General features: G+C 37.2%; 3 protein-coding genes across 9 annotated transcripts; 2 read left to right on the top strand and 1 right to left on the bottom strand.

The window, feature by feature from the left end:
* Positions 1-151: 151 nt before the first annotated feature.
* Positions 152-2,617, top strand: PIG-T (phosphatidylinositol glycan anchor biosynthesis class T). Of its 2 annotated transcripts, none has more exons than XM_033486320.2 (8): positions 152-546; positions 631-808; positions 885-1,119; positions 1,190-1,342; positions 1,416-1,713; positions 1,783-1,935; positions 2,024-2,270; positions 2,345-2,617. In XM_033486320.2, exons 1-8 carry the CDS (start codon positions 369-371, stop codon positions 2,601-2,603), a joined length of 1,701 nt encoding a protein of 566 aa, XP_033342211.2. In that variant the 5' UTR covers positions 152-368; the 3' UTR covers positions 2,604-2,617. The 2 variants fall into 2 exon arrangements, with proteins under 2 accessions (XP_033342211.2, XP_033342210.2); XM_033486319.2 differs by having other exon boundaries at positions 153-546; positions 1,190-1,357.
* On the bottom strand, positions 2,601-6,714 carry ova (ovaries absent). 3 transcript variants are annotated; one of them, XM_033486317.2, is made up of 8 exons: positions 5,932-6,714; positions 5,305-5,597; positions 5,044-5,184; positions 4,759-4,956; positions 4,491-4,679; positions 3,909-4,419; positions 3,526-3,797; positions 3,190-3,412 (listed from the first exon to the last, which is right to left on the bottom strand). In XM_033486317.2, the coding sequence occupies exons 2-8, from the start codon at positions 5,506-5,508 to the stop codon at positions 3,344-3,346; spliced, it is 1,584 nt and encodes a 527-aa protein (XP_033342208.2). In that variant the 5' UTR covers positions 5,509-5,597; positions 5,932-6,714; the 3' UTR covers positions 3,190-3,343. The 3 variants fall into 3 exon arrangements, with proteins under 3 accessions (XP_033342206.2, XP_033342207.2, XP_033342208.2); XM_033486315.2 differs by having other exon boundaries at positions 2,601-3,797; XM_033486316.2 differs by having other exon boundaries at positions 2,601-3,797; positions 6,498-6,714.
* An 874-nt stretch (positions 6,715-7,588) lies between these two features.
* LOC117229680 (histone lysine demethylase PHF8) lies at positions 7,589-14,299 on the top strand. Of its 4 annotated transcripts, none has more exons than XM_033486313.2 (13): positions 7,589-7,816; positions 8,213-8,298; positions 8,396-8,674; positions 8,755-8,896; positions 8,983-9,432; positions 9,505-9,706; positions 9,781-10,550; positions 10,633-10,680; positions 10,861-11,048; positions 11,174-11,376; positions 11,654-11,701; positions 12,129-12,312; positions 12,387-14,299. In XM_033486313.2, exons 1-13 carry the CDS (start codon positions 7,719-7,721, stop codon positions 12,464-12,466), a joined length of 2,778 nt encoding a protein of 925 aa, XP_033342204.2. In that variant the 5' UTR covers positions 7,589-7,718; the 3' UTR covers positions 12,467-14,299. The 4 variants fall into 4 exon arrangements, with proteins under 4 accessions (XP_033342204.2, XP_033342203.2, XP_033342205.2 ...); XM_033486312.2 differs by having other exon boundaries at positions 10,852-11,048; XM_033486314.2 differs by lacking the exon at positions 11,654-11,701 and having other exon boundaries at positions 7,590-7,816; positions 10,852-11,048.
* The last annotated feature ends 1,714 nt before the right edge of the window (positions 14,300-16,013 follow it).

The raw sequence follows: 16,013 nt of genomic DNA, 5'->3' as shown, positions 1-16,013 counted from the left end.
TAACAGACTCTTCTACGATTTTTGAAAAAATATGCAAAATCAGTGGTAAGATCTTATTGTTGCTCGCAGGCCCAACAACTGTTGCATTGCTATGCCACAAAGAATGCGCTAAAAAATCCCTAGATCTAGTTCCATGCTCACTTTCGCGTTTGCCCGTGTTTACATTCCTCTCGCGAATTAGAAAAATTAATAGCTGGAAGTAATCGTAGAATGTGAACAAACATGAATGCAATATGACTTGCTTGTGATTGTTGAGTTCGATTGCCATTCTTTTTTTCTAATGTCAAATGTTGAGTTGCATTCATTTTACGACTAAGACGTCAACAACGCGGTGCACCGAATTGGTTAAGTGTCCATTTGTTTGAAACATGACGCATTTAAACGTACCGCTATTATTTTTTACGATTTCTTTTATTATCGAGACGGTGTCTCCGCACAATGATTTCTTCGACGAGGAGTTAATGTTGAAACCATTATCGAGCAATCATGTTTACGCGTACTTTCAATTCACTACCGTGTGGGAGGCGCCGAAAGAAATAAAGACATGTAAGCCAAAAAGACACAACAAAGCTATTGTTGCTAATTAAAAATGTTATATATAGTTATATCTTTTATATGTACACATTTCAGTACAACATTCCCATTTATTTCCAAGAGGGCTTGGAGAAATTATAAGTCGTCATGGTGTAGACGAACTACATCTCACTTTAACCAAAGGATTATGGAATTACCAAAAATGGGGTTATCCTTACCATGATGCAGGTCCAGGTGCAGAAATCACAACTTGGTTTAATAAAGATGTTGTCAAGTAAGCTGCTGCTGTTGCTTGGTAGATAATTCTTTGCGAAATGGAACAGTCTCTAATCTCTTTTCTATGTCCTCAGTGTCGACAACGAATGGAAAGGTTTGACAAATGCTCTGGCTGGACTGTTTTGTGCCTCGTTAAATTTTGTTAATCCTTCGAACAGTATGTCTCCGGAATTCACATTCCGACCTAGCGGTATCGTAGAGAGTAATAGTATAAACTCTAGTCATTTACGCTATTCATCACTGCCAAGAGAAATAGTTTGCACAGAAAATTTGACACCATTCAAAAAATTACTGCCATGCGATTCTAAGGTATACTTCTAAAGAATGATTACCCTTTAATTGTAAAAGGAAGTTTTAATATGATATTTCTCATTTATAGAAAGGTTTAGCAGCATTGTTGAATTCAGCATACATTCATAATACAAATTACCATTCCATTGGAGTTCACTTCCGCGTGATATGTTCCAACGCAGTGTGTACAAAAACATCGTTAGAATTACGACAGTCCGTTTCGTTAGTATATGATACGATGGTAGATACGTCTCAGGTAATTACCATTTATTGAAGTTTCACAAATCTTGAGATTAATATTATGTTTAACGTAGGACTGGTCAATTCTAAAATTCTTTGGAATGGGTATTAAAGGGGCGTGTCCTCTCGCCTCGTTGAGCAATATATACGTAGACGTTTCTAATAACAATACAAATCAGATTTACCGATTAACACCTCAGCCGAGTGCTAAAATTACTAGTCTTCGAGGTGGTCAACGGAACGAAATAGCCGTGTACGATATTAGAGCACATTCCGCAAAAGGAATATTTAATATTGGAGTTACTCATAACGCTGGCGCCAAAGTTAGTCTAAACTATCCATCGATTTTATATGCGAATAGATATATTATCGGTACGTGTAAAATACTAACTTGCAAATGTTGGTGGATAAGAGACCCTGTAAATTTTGTTTCTTTCGCAGGATACGGGCAGGAAAGGGGCAGCCTGGTAACAAAGCTCTATAACAATTACTGGCAACCACTTGATGTGGTTCTGTTAGAAAATATTCCATGGTACTTGCTGGTATATTTTCATTCCGTTACAATAACTTGCGAGGGACAACAGATAGTCCCATGTAAGTAAAAATCCAGGAGATGTCTACATTCCCTATTATATTAGCTTAGGAGTTTCATTGCAATTAATCTCGTGATTGTAAATTACAGTGGCTCAACGTTATCTGCCTGGCAAAGAAAGGAAAAGTCCATACTATCTTGAAATGGTTTTACGTTTACCAGCACGATCGGTGACTAGGTTTTCCATAGAAATGGATTATTCGTTTCTTAAGTGGCAGGAATATCCACCGGATGCTAACCATGGATTTTATATGGGCTCAGCCGTAATTACCGCATTGCTTCCCATAGCGAGAAATTACACTGCGCTACCGCTCGACGGAAGTACCATAACATCTAGGTGAAATAAGCGTATTTTCATCGAAAACGTATAATAGGACCTCATTGATTTTGACTAACGATACAATATTTTAGTTTCAATGCTTCGAGAGTCGGATACTTGGTACAACTGAGAACGGAATCTTTACTTATCAGTCTACCCACGCCCGATTTCAGCATGCCGTACAATGTAATTTGCTTGGCATGCACAGCCGTCGCCCTCGCGTTTGGTCCGCTTCATAATATCTCCACGAAAACGTTAGTCTTGAAGAAAATAGAAATGAATTGGAAAGAGAAATTGTTCGCTTCCTTAATGGAAAAGTTTGTGAAACTAAAAAAGAAAAAACAAGAATAAAAATATGTGATTTATTTGTCTTGTTCCTACATATAAATGTGTTCTTAAAGCGAGATAATTAACTTCGTAATATTAAAGACAAAAATATCGCTCGAGAGTATAAAACACAAATTCGAAATATTATGAGTGTAACGAATTGCAGGAACAATTACGGTTACGCAAAAAGCAAACGGTTGGGAATTGAATTTTATTGTTTTCTTGTTTTTCTCTTTTTTTTCTTCTTTTTTCTCATAACGTTACATAAAGTATCAAAAGTGCACGCAATATTCTGTTGTATAACGTCGGATTAGACACATACCAACTGGAAATACCGAAAAATTTATTGATTTAGTGTTTTACAAACGTTAGTAAGGATCTTATGAAACTTTACAATGCACTGCAAATGATAGAAGTTGCGTGTATTACGTAAGTATTATTAATGTTTAATTATCGTGTAAAATAGAAACAATAAATATTGTAACAAATGTAACGCGCGTACAGAGAATATTTATGCACCAGAGTTTTGAAGGAACTATGGTGCCGGTCTAAGTATTGGGGAAATGTTCATACGCGCATTCAACATTGTACTACGGTATTTGCTTGTACAAGTTTCGCTATCGTTATTAAAAATGTTACCATTCGACCGTCCGCTTGTTTGATTTATCGGATTTGTCGATAAATGAAACTTCGTCGAAGAGAGGTTCTGTAACAAAGATTTTGTTACGTCTGCATCAGTGATGAACTTCAATGGTTTCCTACTTTCATCTGAGAGTGCAGATGGAACTGTATTTTCTTCGTCGTCTGATGAACAGAGGTCGATCACTGTAATCCTGTTCGATGTATTTGTGCAGAAAGTTGTTTCTTTTATTGATTGATCTACAGTTATATCGTTCTCGCCACAGCATTCTGTGACTCTGGAAAGAGATAAATTTCCTACACTTGCCTCATTACTAAGGATCTCATCATAGTCTTTCTCCATCGAGTTCGTGTCATTTTCATCACTCGGGGCTTTGCGTTTAGATGATACGTTCGGCGAAACATTTTCTACCGTTCTCACTGACGCTTCTTTATCGTCGATAGACGGCTTTTGGTCAACACACTTATATTTCAACGGATTTCGTCTGAAATCGTTTATCTGTTCATGTGTCAGCTGTGTCAGAAGAACATATACAGGTCGACAAGCAAGGTATAACAATTGCGAATGTATACTTAACACTAAAAGAAAGAAACAACCTTTGTAATAGTGCTACCAGATTCCAAGCTCTTGACTCAAATGCTTCGGTAACGTTATCATATAAAGAAAACGTTTAATGGTTGAGTACTCACTTGGCTTTCTCTTAACAGTATTTACAAATTGATATTGGTGCACGTAGTCGTCTACAATTTTTTCTTTGTTTGGTTTATACGTTACAATCCATCTGTCGTTACTGAACTCCGCTTCCAACCATTTCGGTTTACATGAACCGTTTAAAACAGGAGCAACAAGATGTCTCTCTATTCTCTCCAATCTTTCTTGCTGGGTGCCTTGTGTCATAGCTTTCGATTTTTTTGCTAATAACATTCCAGCAGGAGATGAAAACGGGATACTCGGACATCTTGCAAAGTTAATAGAACCACGGACACGACGTGAACTTCGCTCAGCGACACTGTTATTGACGGTCATGTCCTCATGGACCTCTGTGACCGTCGCAGTGTTGGCTATTGGCGGGCGTAATCGAAAGTATTCCAAGAAGTGGTCTTGCTTTATCTCAGGTGGTTTCACATTCAATACATCCGGTGTTGTGGACCGCCAATTATTTGTGGTTTGTTCCTGTTCACAGCACATGCGTTCGTGTTCCTATAAAATATTGTAATTAAGTATTTCAATTTTATTTACCTTATATATGTCGCGAGCAATGTGTTTAGTACCTTCATCTTTTCTAGGCCTATAAACTCAGCATCGCAATTGTCGCACAAATAAATGTCTTCTGCTGGTGGTTCCACCATTAAAATGGAATGCTGTTGTTGCTGCTGTTTTAACTTATTGGAATTGCAAATAGCAACTCCGTTACACGAGAGTAATTTCTTTCGTGGACTCTCATATCTCTTGTCATAGTTCTATGAACAAGAAAAAAGTATTTTCAGATATATAATGAAACTACACAAATCGAAGTGCAACTCTTTTATATCTGCTGACCATGTTTTCATTACGAAATGTGACTAATAATTTTCCAGTACTTTTGTGATAAAGGCTCGTAGTAGAATCCCAGTTGTTAACATACTCTAGATCTTCCTGTGGATACCGAGCCAGATATGAACAAAAACGTAACAAATATTCGCTTCTGTGATACGTGTAGCATCTAAATACCAATTTCTTCAAATTAGCCATCCAGTTCTAAAATGCAATAAATATGTTTGGTTAGAGTATTATCAATGTATCGTTTGTTACATATTTATGCTCTAACATAGCAAATCAAGTTACTTCATTAATTCTTTTAGGTCTTGCCAAAGGATTTGTGAATTTCACTTCTTTTGGCCACCATCGTGGCTCAGTAATCGCATCTGTATTATCGTGTCCTAGCGAACACTGAACCATGAATGTTACAAAATGTTCCAGTTGTGTCTGAAATTGGATAGTTTTATTAGTCTCATGATATCGGATTTTCTCATACATCTATCCGAAATTAACCAAAAACAAATACTACTGAAATATACAAAAAATTGTAAAATATCTTATTCATACTAATGTAATTTTTTCCAACGATGTTGGATGCCCATTGGCAAACAGTAAAGGAAGATTGGATACTACAGATCCTTCTTCGAAGACATTATTCTCTTTCATCTCCATGGTATCTGTAGTGGTCATCATGGTCTGTCCAGTATGAAGTAGCGGTTTCTTAGGTAAGCCTACCGCGTACTCCTGTTCTTCCAATGTTGAGAATCTCATATTTTCAAAGCTATCTGCATTATTCGATACTATTTTGAGTTTAAGATACAGGATACTCTGTAGTATTCGTTGCTTCTTCTATTTTTACTCTGCATAAAAAAGGTTTGTATAAAATACACTTGCATAATTACAAAACTTGAGGATAAACACGATCAGTTTATTTTAGTACTCTATTGCTTATTTGAGTGTAAGAAACGTTATACAATTGGAAAAGATCAAGTGATGCCAACAAGTAAAAGAATTATGAGGCTGAGAATATGAAAAAACCGTTATGTAAATTTATATTTTACGACTTATATATTACGATTTATATTTTATACGAACAATACAGATACAGATTAATAGTAAGCCCATTTAAAATCAGTGCACAAACGGCAAATTTATTAATTTTCAAAAAATGTTCGTTTATTCGTATTCGTATACCTTATTCGATAGTTTTTGTAACGGTCGAACGACCTCTTTCGCACCCTATTTTCAGATGCTTCACTTGTTTAGAGCCCTCTTTACGCCAATTTATATAAAATATGGTGTACAAGTACATAATTACAATGGCAGGCAATGCATCGAAATTTGATAATACGTACAACTATATTGACAAAAGGAAGTTAACTCATATTTCTTTCGTAATGCTTGTGAAACGAAAAGGGCTGTAACGGATTAGAGAAACTCGTACGTGCTTGTGGTACGTGCTTGTGGTACGTGCTTCTTTTATAAAAGTCAATTCACTAAGCCTTAGACGAATACGTCGCAAACGGTACAATAGGAAAACCACAATTGAGGTTCTCGTCTATGTTTCGTCGTATTTGAGTTTAAAAGTAGAAAAAACACGCGAAATACAATAACTCGAACGTATGTATGTGTACGTGCACTGACAGTTCCCTCCTTGAACAAAAGGTCTAGCAATGATCAAGCACGGTTATATTCCAAGATGGCGGTTCGAATCGGTTCAACTCCCGCTCGGTTTCGATCGTTTGGGAGGGCTACTACACCTTCGAAGTAGCAACATCTTCCCTTAGAATCTCCAGTTGTGCACCATACTTTTGCTTCCGCCCTCTTTGTGCGGATACAGCGCTTTCGCGCGCAACATTTTTCCGGATCCGTAAAAAAAACCACTTTTGATGCAAACCACAAAGTTCAAAAGGTTTCAAAGCAGTAGAAATTTCCCGTTCTTTGACCGTTCTTCTTTACCAGTTCCGGCCAATTCCGAGTACTCGCCGTTGCGCATGCGTACTGCTCTTAACGAACTATTTTCTTGCATATGTATTGTATGTGTCTACTTCATTTTTTAAATGATTGAAAACATTATCGAGCGATCTAAGAAAATCAGAACAACGGTACGTTCAAATGTATTCGACGAAATGTAAACCTGATTAATTTGTGGACAATCTACTTGCGAACAGTGCAATTACAATAGCATTGTAAACACATCCGATAGCTAATACGTGTATGTATGTATTCAATTTTCACTTGCTTGACAGATAAAAATAAATCTTCTGTACTATTTACAATATGGCTTGCTTCATTAAAACGAAACTTATATTCGTCCGTAACCATGCAATAAGTATCCTTTTCGCCTTACCCGCCTACATATTTGATCTTTTGATGTTTTATTTGGTTTCGAGTATTTAACACCTTAATGCACGTACGTACATACACATTTTTAATATTAGTCGTATGTATATGTATGGTTACTGTAACCGAAAGAAACGAATAAAATATGAAAACGTGGCGAATAATAATGACACAGGCATTTTGCATCGCACGGTGAATAATTATGGTAAGTATATTATTCTATCGAACATCGGTAATCGTAGAACAGTACATATGTACATCGACGATTGGTATATAATTTTCCATGCTTCTACTTACTTCGTGAGTCGCTGATGAAAATATATGAACTCCCTCTTATGTTGCAATTTGTATTCAATGAGGGTTCATCGGTGGTTAACAATAAATTAAATTCTCATCGTTGACGTTGCGGCGTTGTCATCGTTCAAATTTCCAGCTATGTTTGTATCACGGACTTAGATTTTTGTGGTCCGTGATCGTACGTAGATACGTCGTTTAACAATAAAAACACGCCTTAAAGCAATTTGGAAGGCGGACGTTGGAAGCGATTCTTCAGCGACGCATCGCGGCTACTATAGTTACCATCCAATGTTAACGACACGGAATCACCGTATTGTATTCAACGTTAATAACCACGAAAAATGGAGTTACCAGTTACGTATTGTTTGTGTGGACGTTCTTATGATTCCGAACAATTTATGATACAATGTGACGTCTGCAAAGAGTGGTACCACGGGGGGTAAGAATTTTGATTTTCGTCGATCAAACATGATGCTCCGAACGCTACGCTTGAATTATGTCTTGCCAAATGGTATACACACATTCTCCTGCGTTTGCTTTTCACAAGGAATTTTTCAACTATTCGTTTACATTTGCGCGAACGTCATCCCCTAGTTCGTTGTATATAAACAATAATTAAATCGTAGCGTGCGCGAGGGTCAGAATATGTTTTGTTGATACTAACATAACCTATTTTTGAAAGATGCTATACATACCTGCGTTTCCTGAGAACACTATCTAAATAATTAGTACGTTCCGATAGAACGTTTCTAACAGTGTATACAAACACTGTGTATGTTTTCATGCATCTTTACGCAACAATGCGTGTTAACGTTTCTCCTACATTTTCTGTTAGGTGTGTATCCATAAAGGAGTACATGACCATAGACCTCGATAAGTATCACTGTTCACGTTGCGAAGCTATGTGTGGGCCCTCTCTCAGTGGGTATCTTAAAGTTTTATATCCCTCATCATAAGGGTATATATCAAAACTATTATTATTATTACTATTATTATTGCTATTGTTATTATATTTTAGTGAAAGTAAAATTGAACTGGCATAGACATGATTACACGGAGATAGATGCAGATAACAAGCCAGTTCAGACTGGAACGCCAGTATTTATAAGAGAATTAAAGTCTAGACACTTTCCGAAAGCCGATGAAATTGTTAAACATGTGAGGGGCCAACAATTAACTTTTCAATATTTGCAGACAAATGCATTTGAAAATCCTATTATTATTGATGGAAAGGATGGATTGGATATGGTTGTCCCCCCTCCAAACTTCAGCGTTTATGACGTGGAAAGTTACATAGGTATCTATTAGTTGACATTGTTTGTCTCATATTTATATATATATATTAAGAAATTGCAATAAATGCGTTTTCCAACATAGGTGGAGACCGAGAGATGGACGTGATCGATGTGACAAGACAAAGCAATATAAGAATGAAATTAAGAGACTTTGTCGAGTATTACAATTCCCCTTGCAGGACAAGGGTTCTTAATGTGATTAGTCTTGAATTTACAAACACTGGGTATACCAATATTCATTGCCTTGCCACATGTTGGCTTTAAATGTTTCTAGGAAATACATGTATATATTGACAAATACACGTTGCAGTCTTTCACCAATGGTCGAAGCACCATACATCGCGCGTAAACTCGACTGGGTCAATTCTGTTTGGCCGCGCGATTGGTCCGAGGATAGTGACATAAAACGTCCTGAAGTACAAAAATATTGCCTAATGGGGGTCAAAGACAGTTTCACAGATTTCCATGTTGATTTTGGCGGCACGTCCGTGTGGTACCATGTGCTGCGTGGGGAGAAAGTGTTTTACCTGATTAGGCCGACTCCCGCGAATTTACAGTTGTATCAGCACTGGATGTGCAGTTCGACCCAGAGTGAAACCTTTTTCGGAGACCAAGCAGACGCGTGTTACAGATGTGTTTTAAAACAAGGCCAAACTATGATGATTCCAACAGGATGGATACACGCTGTTCTGACTCCGGTTGATTCGTTGGTTTTTGGTGGAAACTTTGTACATAGTCTCAACATTCCGATGCAGATACAGTGAGTACTATCGGCACGAAATAGTTCTATCGCTTACATTTCGTATTGCTACTAAATCTCAACGCTTCACAGAATATACGAATTAGAGAAGAAAATGAAAACACCCACGAAATTTCAATATCCAGGTTTTGAGACAATCAATTGGTTTGCAGCAAAGAAATTGTTAAAGGAATTGAAAGAATTGAACAACGAGGGAAAGAAGTGCCCGCCGTATCTTTTACAGGGCGTTAAAGCGTTGCTTAGTATTCTCAAACAATGGAACACGGATAAAGACGTAAGCGCTTCTTTGCCATAATTACAGCTTTTCGCATTGTTCACTCCATAATTCATAGTTCGTCTCTGTTTCAGTACAATATGATTAGCAGGGGACAGATACCGGAGAATATAAACAGCCAGAAGTTACTGAAAGATTTTAGCAAGGAGATTCGTCACGCGGAACGATATTTGATATCGTTGAATCCTCCGAAACCGGAGCGGGAGAGTAAACGAAAAAAAAAGAAACCGTTGAACAAAGATTTCGTCGACTACGACGTAGCCGACAGAATGGTCGATAACCCATTCAAAACGACTCTGAAAGAAACGAACAAAGTTGAAACCACGATTCGTGAACCACTGCCGTCCGGGCGACCGCCTTTAAAATTAACTTTACCCAAACCCATCATGTACCCGTACGTGAAGACTCAGGGCCCATCATTGGAAGAGAAACCCAGCGGACCTCCGAATAGTAAACGGTCCTCGAAGCCAGGAAAACAGAGCCCGACTGTAATTAGATTTAAATTAGGCAACAACGAGGTTGTGAGAAGTACACACGACTCCATCAATGTATATAAAAATTTATCTTCGGATCACCCGCTAGACACAACGAAAGATCTGACATGGAAACAGACTTCTATATACGATTTCCACGATGGTAGCAACGAGAGCGATTACGGTCGATTGACAGTGGATGAATCTCCAAAACGAAAAAAAACGCCGAGAACGAATGCACAGAAACGCGTGAAACGCGATTACGACGGCGACGTAGATATCTTGAGCGATGTACCAAAAAATGGAATCGAAGAACTGTTAAAAGCCTCAGCCTACACTTTAGGAAACGGTACTCAAAGATTGGACGTAACGTATGTGTATCCGTCATTGGTCAAATTAACTTGTTGACTATCGTTATCGAATCGTATATTTAGAAAAAATTACTGGTTTCAGGTCTACGGTGATACCACAGTACAATCAACCAATGCCACCTCCTACAGGGTAAGGTTAGATTATAAAATTTTGCACGTAGATAAATAATACATTTTTAAGCATGTTCGTAAAGCGTAGTTTTTTATTGTAACAAACAGACAACGTTCATTTTGGTTAGCATAGTGCCTTTGCCTTTTACGTTTTTTGGTGTCTTAGTATTTATAAATTGAAAACGACCAGTTCTGGCAGGGCTTCACCGTCGACGCGAGAAGCAATCGCTGGGATGCTCTCGTTCAGCGAGCAGTGCTATTCTACCACGTCCGACAGCACATCCAAATCCACGAAAACCGCTAAAACGAAACCGCAAGAGGATGACGATGATGACGACGATCAGTCGATAGAAAATATCGATAAAGTTCATCAAGATGACGATTTCAGTACGTACAGAGATAACATGATGGCTTTTTTTGCACTGTTCATTTGTTTAGTTACCAGAGCACAAAGTAGAGGTGTTGAATTGTTCTTTACTGGTAGTTTACCAATCGTTCTTTTCTTGCTGTAGTTTACCCGGCACTGGACGCTTCGGACGACGAGGATTATATATTTAAATCGAAGTCTAAGAGTCAAATAGACGAAGCGTGGAATCCAAAAGCGAGGGTGGGACCTTTGTTGCCCAAAACAAATCGTCCAGCTCGGGAAGGTGTAAAGAAAACGTCTGTTGAGAAGGGTTTAGAGGCGGCCGCGGCGAAACGAGCCAAACAATCGGTTCGTAAACCTTGTTCTTCTCCTAATTGTTTGTTTTTTAATTATTTACTATAACATAACAGCAACGCCAATAATTCAGTCATTGTCATTTATCAGAATACAAGCAAATTCAACAGCTCAATGTTCTCCGAATCATGCACATATAAATTAGTGTTCATATTACATGTAAATGTAAATAACGTAGATTGCCTATTCAAGAGCACAGATTAATTCATTTATGTCCAACTTCATCCTAATTTCCATGATTCTTTCATTCTTGCATACCCGTGTTGCGTAGGATGATTATCTGGATAACAACATGGAGAAGGGCTCCAAGAAAAAATTGGTAGGCATATTATACGGCTTTATGCTTCATTTCGTTGAACATACTTACATACATTGCTTTTTCTTTCATTCTTCAATACGCTTTCAACTGTCTACTGTTCTTTGTTTTTACATTGCAGTTTCACGAATTATCTACCGCCGATAGAACAAATATAGTGACATTCATAGCGGCAGCACACTTCCCAAACTAATCGTTTATGATCATCGAAAGGACAAAATTTAGGAGTGACCAACGCTAAGTCCATTTCTACAGACAGAATCGTCGCTATATTTGTTTCATTGGCAGGGTATTATACGTTGTTTACGTATTGTTACTAATCTCGTTAATGTTTGTAAAATTCTATTTGTCCTAACTTTCATAATCTTTACTTGCATAGTATGATAGCATACCAGAAATTAACCAGTTGTTATTTTATATGACGGAATAGTGTACAGCTAAGAGGACATACAATAAAAAGAAGCCGAAGTCCTTGCCTGTCAGCACGGCGGGTGGAACGTCGACTTCATCTTCGGAAGACTGTGAAAAGAGGAATATAGGATTTGGCTCAATACTAACAAGTCCTAACAGACTAAAGGATGTTAAAGCGAAATTGGCTGCCCCGGTTCCAGTTGGTAACGTATCCATCGCATATCATTGTATTATTCTTTGTACGCACGGATAAATTACGTCACTGTGAAATTTTTAGAACGGAAACCAAAGAAAGGGATGAAAACAGCGAAACAACGGTTGGGAAAGATTTTAAAGTTACACAAAATGATGCACTAAGTAGCAAAAGAGATCTGTCTTGTGAACAAATTGAACATCACCTCATTTTTTTCATTTGTGTATAAAATTCATCGGTAAACATTACGTTTAGAGGAGGCAGTTCGGATAAGCTTGACCTTAACATATGTTGTCAAGGTTATCATTCTGAACAACTTCTCCCTATGAATGTTACCGTCGTTTGGCCTTCGTTTCCGAGATACTTACAAAAATAGTTCTATATCTACATATGTGGTATATGTATGTTGTCGGCAATGGGTGAATATTACGATTAGAGAAGGTAGCTCCGATGACCTTGATCTTGAGACATGTTGTCAAGGACATTATTCTGAAAAGCTTTTCTCTATTCATGTTACCGTCACTCGGTCTTCGTTTCCGAGATATTTACGAAAATAGTTCTATATCTATATGTTACCAGCAATGCTTTAGGTCTTTATCAAAATATATCAGGTAATTATTAACTTAATTCTCGGATATTTCATACTTTGCTGAAAAATATGAGGCATTCTATACAATGCCTGTATTTCACACATTGTCCATAACATGTATACTAGGAAAAAAGACAAACTTAACCCAGACCTAACCTTGATATAACCTAATATAAAAATAATTTTCGGATATTTCACACTTTGCCTGAAAACGTCAGGCATTCGATACAATGCCTGCATTTTATACATTACTAGTAACGTATATGCAGATATAGAAAAACTATTTTTGTAAACATTTCGGAAACGATGGCCAAGCAACTGTAACATCTATAGGGAAATTTGTTGAGAATGATGACCTTGATTGACATCATACATCAAGGTTAAGATTATCCCACTGCCCCCCCCCCCCTCCCTAAACGTAATATTTACCAAGTCATCTAATAGATGTACATTGCTATGTAAATATACCTTATTCGTTAAGGGTAGCATATTTACCATAAGATTCTAGTTTTAAACACTACGACCGCTTTCTTTTTTAAAAGATATATTTATATTTATTGTATCTCACTATTTAATTGTAAGAGGGTATTTAGTGCATTTTGATACTGACTTCAAACAGGTCGACAAGGCGTTATTCGCGATCCGATAAGCACTTTGTCGAAAATTTTCCTAAACACGCGATTTGATTTTAACGATTCGAGTTGGAAACAACTCGGTAAAAGAACAAATTTATTAACTTATGTATGTATAGAGGCTGTAGCTTACTAATATTTCTTTTAATTAACTATTGAATAGTTAAAATAAATTCTACACGTCACAATGATTATACGACAATTGAAGGGACGTTGGAACCGGTTATTCGGGTTCTGCATATTTGCTAACAAATTTTTTACCTAATTGTACATTATAGCGATTTCGGTGATTCGTACTTACGCGCGCATGGAGATTATAGGAAATTATCATATCATCTCGATTCACGATAATATTTATTAATTTATCTTATAGAATAAGTTCCATCCATTTAAACATAAGCGAGACTATAATCCATTTTACAATAATGATTTCATTTATTTTTATTTCGTCAACGGATGTACATAAATTCTTTTATATTCATCTACAACATTGTAACCAATAATGCAAATGCAAGAGAACAATGCAAGAATTGCACTTACGCATTGACTTTGTTACTTCGATTTTACGTCGCAATATGCACCGAATTCACATTTTTTTATTGTATAAGGATACATCATTGACTCTGCAAATAAGAATTACCATGGGACTGGTATAGTATTAATAACCGTTAGTTTTTATATACTTACCCAACAATAACTGATTGTTAGATAATTTTTGGACATTATTGTGAAATAAGTATTTTTCTTGCAAATAAAGACTTCAAGTATCGACATCATTTTCGTATTTACAAGATTATTCACACATTTGAGCCGTTTATTTTGAAAGTGGCATAAGTCACTTTTTTCTTTTTTTCTTTTTTTAAATGAAAAGTTACCGTTCAATTGTAATTAGTGTTACCATTAACTCGATTTTTTTTTTAAAAGTGACTTATGCCACTTTCAAAATAAACGGCTAATTTGTTCATATATTTTCTAACACTTATGTATTTATCTACCGCGCTTTCGGGCGACAACGTATGCTTTGCATTTCCCGCGGATGCAAAGTGCAAGGATGCAGAAACGCATGCGCGTGATCGTGGTTGCTCGGCAGTATTCGATGGTACCTCGGCTGGTACTGATCGTTTGTGTCAAACTTGATACTGATTCGCCGTGTATCGAAGAAAACGTTTGTCAACCTTTCTACGTTGATTGTATTTGCATTTCTTTCGTGAACCTTCAACACGTCGGGTTTCGTGTCAAAATTTCCGCGTTTTTATTCAAAAAGTTCGTGTCATTTCATACCACCCGTCGTGTCATGTGTGCTCGTGAACTCGAAACGCCTGCATTGTGCAGAAAATTCTGAAGCGGTGATAAATTAACAGACAAGAAGGGATTGTGATGCTTCATAATACCGATTGAGATTTCGATTGTTTGTTCGCGACCGCGTGGAATATTGAAGACGCCATCGCGTGTATTTGACGCCCGCAAGGTAAACGAAAGTCATATGTCATATGTTTATTTTTAATGCAAATATTATAGAAAAGATACTGTATCTCGCATTCCACGCCACGCAATATCGTTTTACGTAGGGGTGAGATTGCATTTTGCTTGTCTGTACGATTGCATCGATTAAATGTTTTCTTGTTTAAGCAACAATGCGGTTCTTCAGTGACTAAACCACATCTAAATTTGGCAGCGTAAACATTTTCAAGTTCCCGTGGTATTTTTACCCTTTCTTTTCATTAATCGACGGGGAAAAAGAATCAAAGAGTTTAGGGTACAAAATTTTACATATATAATCCATGCGATCAATAAAGCTCGGTTGATAAGATGACATCTCTGAAATGTAGCAGTCAACACTAAGAGCAAAATACTTACACACACACACACACACACACACACACACACACACACACACACACACACACAACGATTACAGCAACTTCCGCATCTGCAGTAACACATACATCTGTCCTGCGGTCTAAATACGTACTTGTACGATTTTAACCTTAAATTAGATTCGTCACGAGCATTAATCTATGTTTACCGCGTACATATTTCGATCGAAAACTATCTGTCGTAGCGCGTGAAAGCATTAACACACAGGCAGTGTTACAATTTTCAAGTTACACAATCGTGTTTGCGTATCCCAACACGTAGCGATAACAGCTGATATTCTAGAAATGTCTGCATTCTCTAGTTTCGTACGTTTTATTGCAGCAAAGAAAACACAAAAGATTATGGTTTGTCCGTGATCCTAACGTAAACGAATTTGCATCGAACGGGCGGAATTGTTGCGAATAGAAACTGCAATAATTCGCATAGCGAACATCTTTGCCATTTGTAGGTAAATGCATTCTAAAAGCTATCAAGAGTTATCGTTCGGACACGCGTAACACGATCTATGTAAAGTTCAAGGCTCTTTTTATGATGACACGACGAATATACAGTCGGCAGACATTCCGGCGTTATATTCTTAAAAGTCTAAGAATATAATAGAATTACAAATGT

Source organism: Megalopta genalis, chromosome 3 (assembly GCF_051020955.1).
Source record: "Megalopta genalis isolate 19385.01 chromosome 3, iyMegGena1_principal, whole genome shotgun sequence".
In the NCBI taxonomy this organism is placed as follows: domain Eukaryota; kingdom Metazoa; phylum Arthropoda; class Insecta; order Hymenoptera; family Halictidae; genus Megalopta; species Megalopta genalis.
Note: the sequence above shows the minus strand (reverse complement) of the source record. Positions and strands in the feature narration are given on the sequence as shown.

What these genes read in the sequence shown, in the direction of transcription:
- PIG-T (XM_033486319.2), top strand. Translation starts at nt 369, where the DNA reads ATGACGCATTTAAACGTACCGCTATTATTTTTTACGATTTCTTTTATT. An exon ending in TACTGCCATGCGATTCTAAG is followed by an intron (nt 1,120 to 1,189) that starts GTATACTTCTAA and finishes TCTCATTTATAG; the next exon opens with AAAGGTTTAGCAGCATTGTT. An exon ending in GGAAGTACCATAACATCTAG is followed by an intron (nt 2,271 to 2,344) that starts GTGAAATAAGCG and finishes ACAATATTTTAG; the next exon opens with TTTCAATGCTTCGAGAGTCG.
- ova (XM_033486315.2), bottom strand. Translation starts at nt 5,508, where the DNA reads ATGAGATTCTCAACATTGGAAGAACAGGAGTACGCGGTAGGCTTACCT. An exon ending in CGTTGGAAAAAATTACATTA is followed by an intron (nt 5,185 to 5,304) that starts GTATGAATAAGA and finishes ATCCAATTTCAG; the next exon opens with ACACAACTGGAACATTTTGT. An exon ending in GACCTAAAAGAATTAATGAA is followed by an intron (nt 4,957 to 5,043) that starts GTAACTTGATTT and finishes ATTGCATTTTAG; the next exon opens with AACTGGATGGCTAATTTGAA.
- LOC117229680 (XM_033486312.2), top strand. Translation starts at nt 7,719, where the DNA reads ATGGAGTTACCAGTTACGTATTGTTTGTGTGGACGTTCTTATGATTCC. An exon ending in CCAATGCCACCTCCTACAGG is followed by an intron (nt 10,681 to 10,851) that starts GTAAGGTTAGAT and finishes GAAAACGACCAG; the next exon opens with TTCTGGCAGGGCTTCACCGT. An exon ending in AGGGCTCCAAGAAAAAATTG is followed by an intron (nt 11,702 to 12,128) that starts GTAGGCATATTA and finishes ATGACGGAATAG; the next exon opens with TGTACAGCTAAGAGGACATA.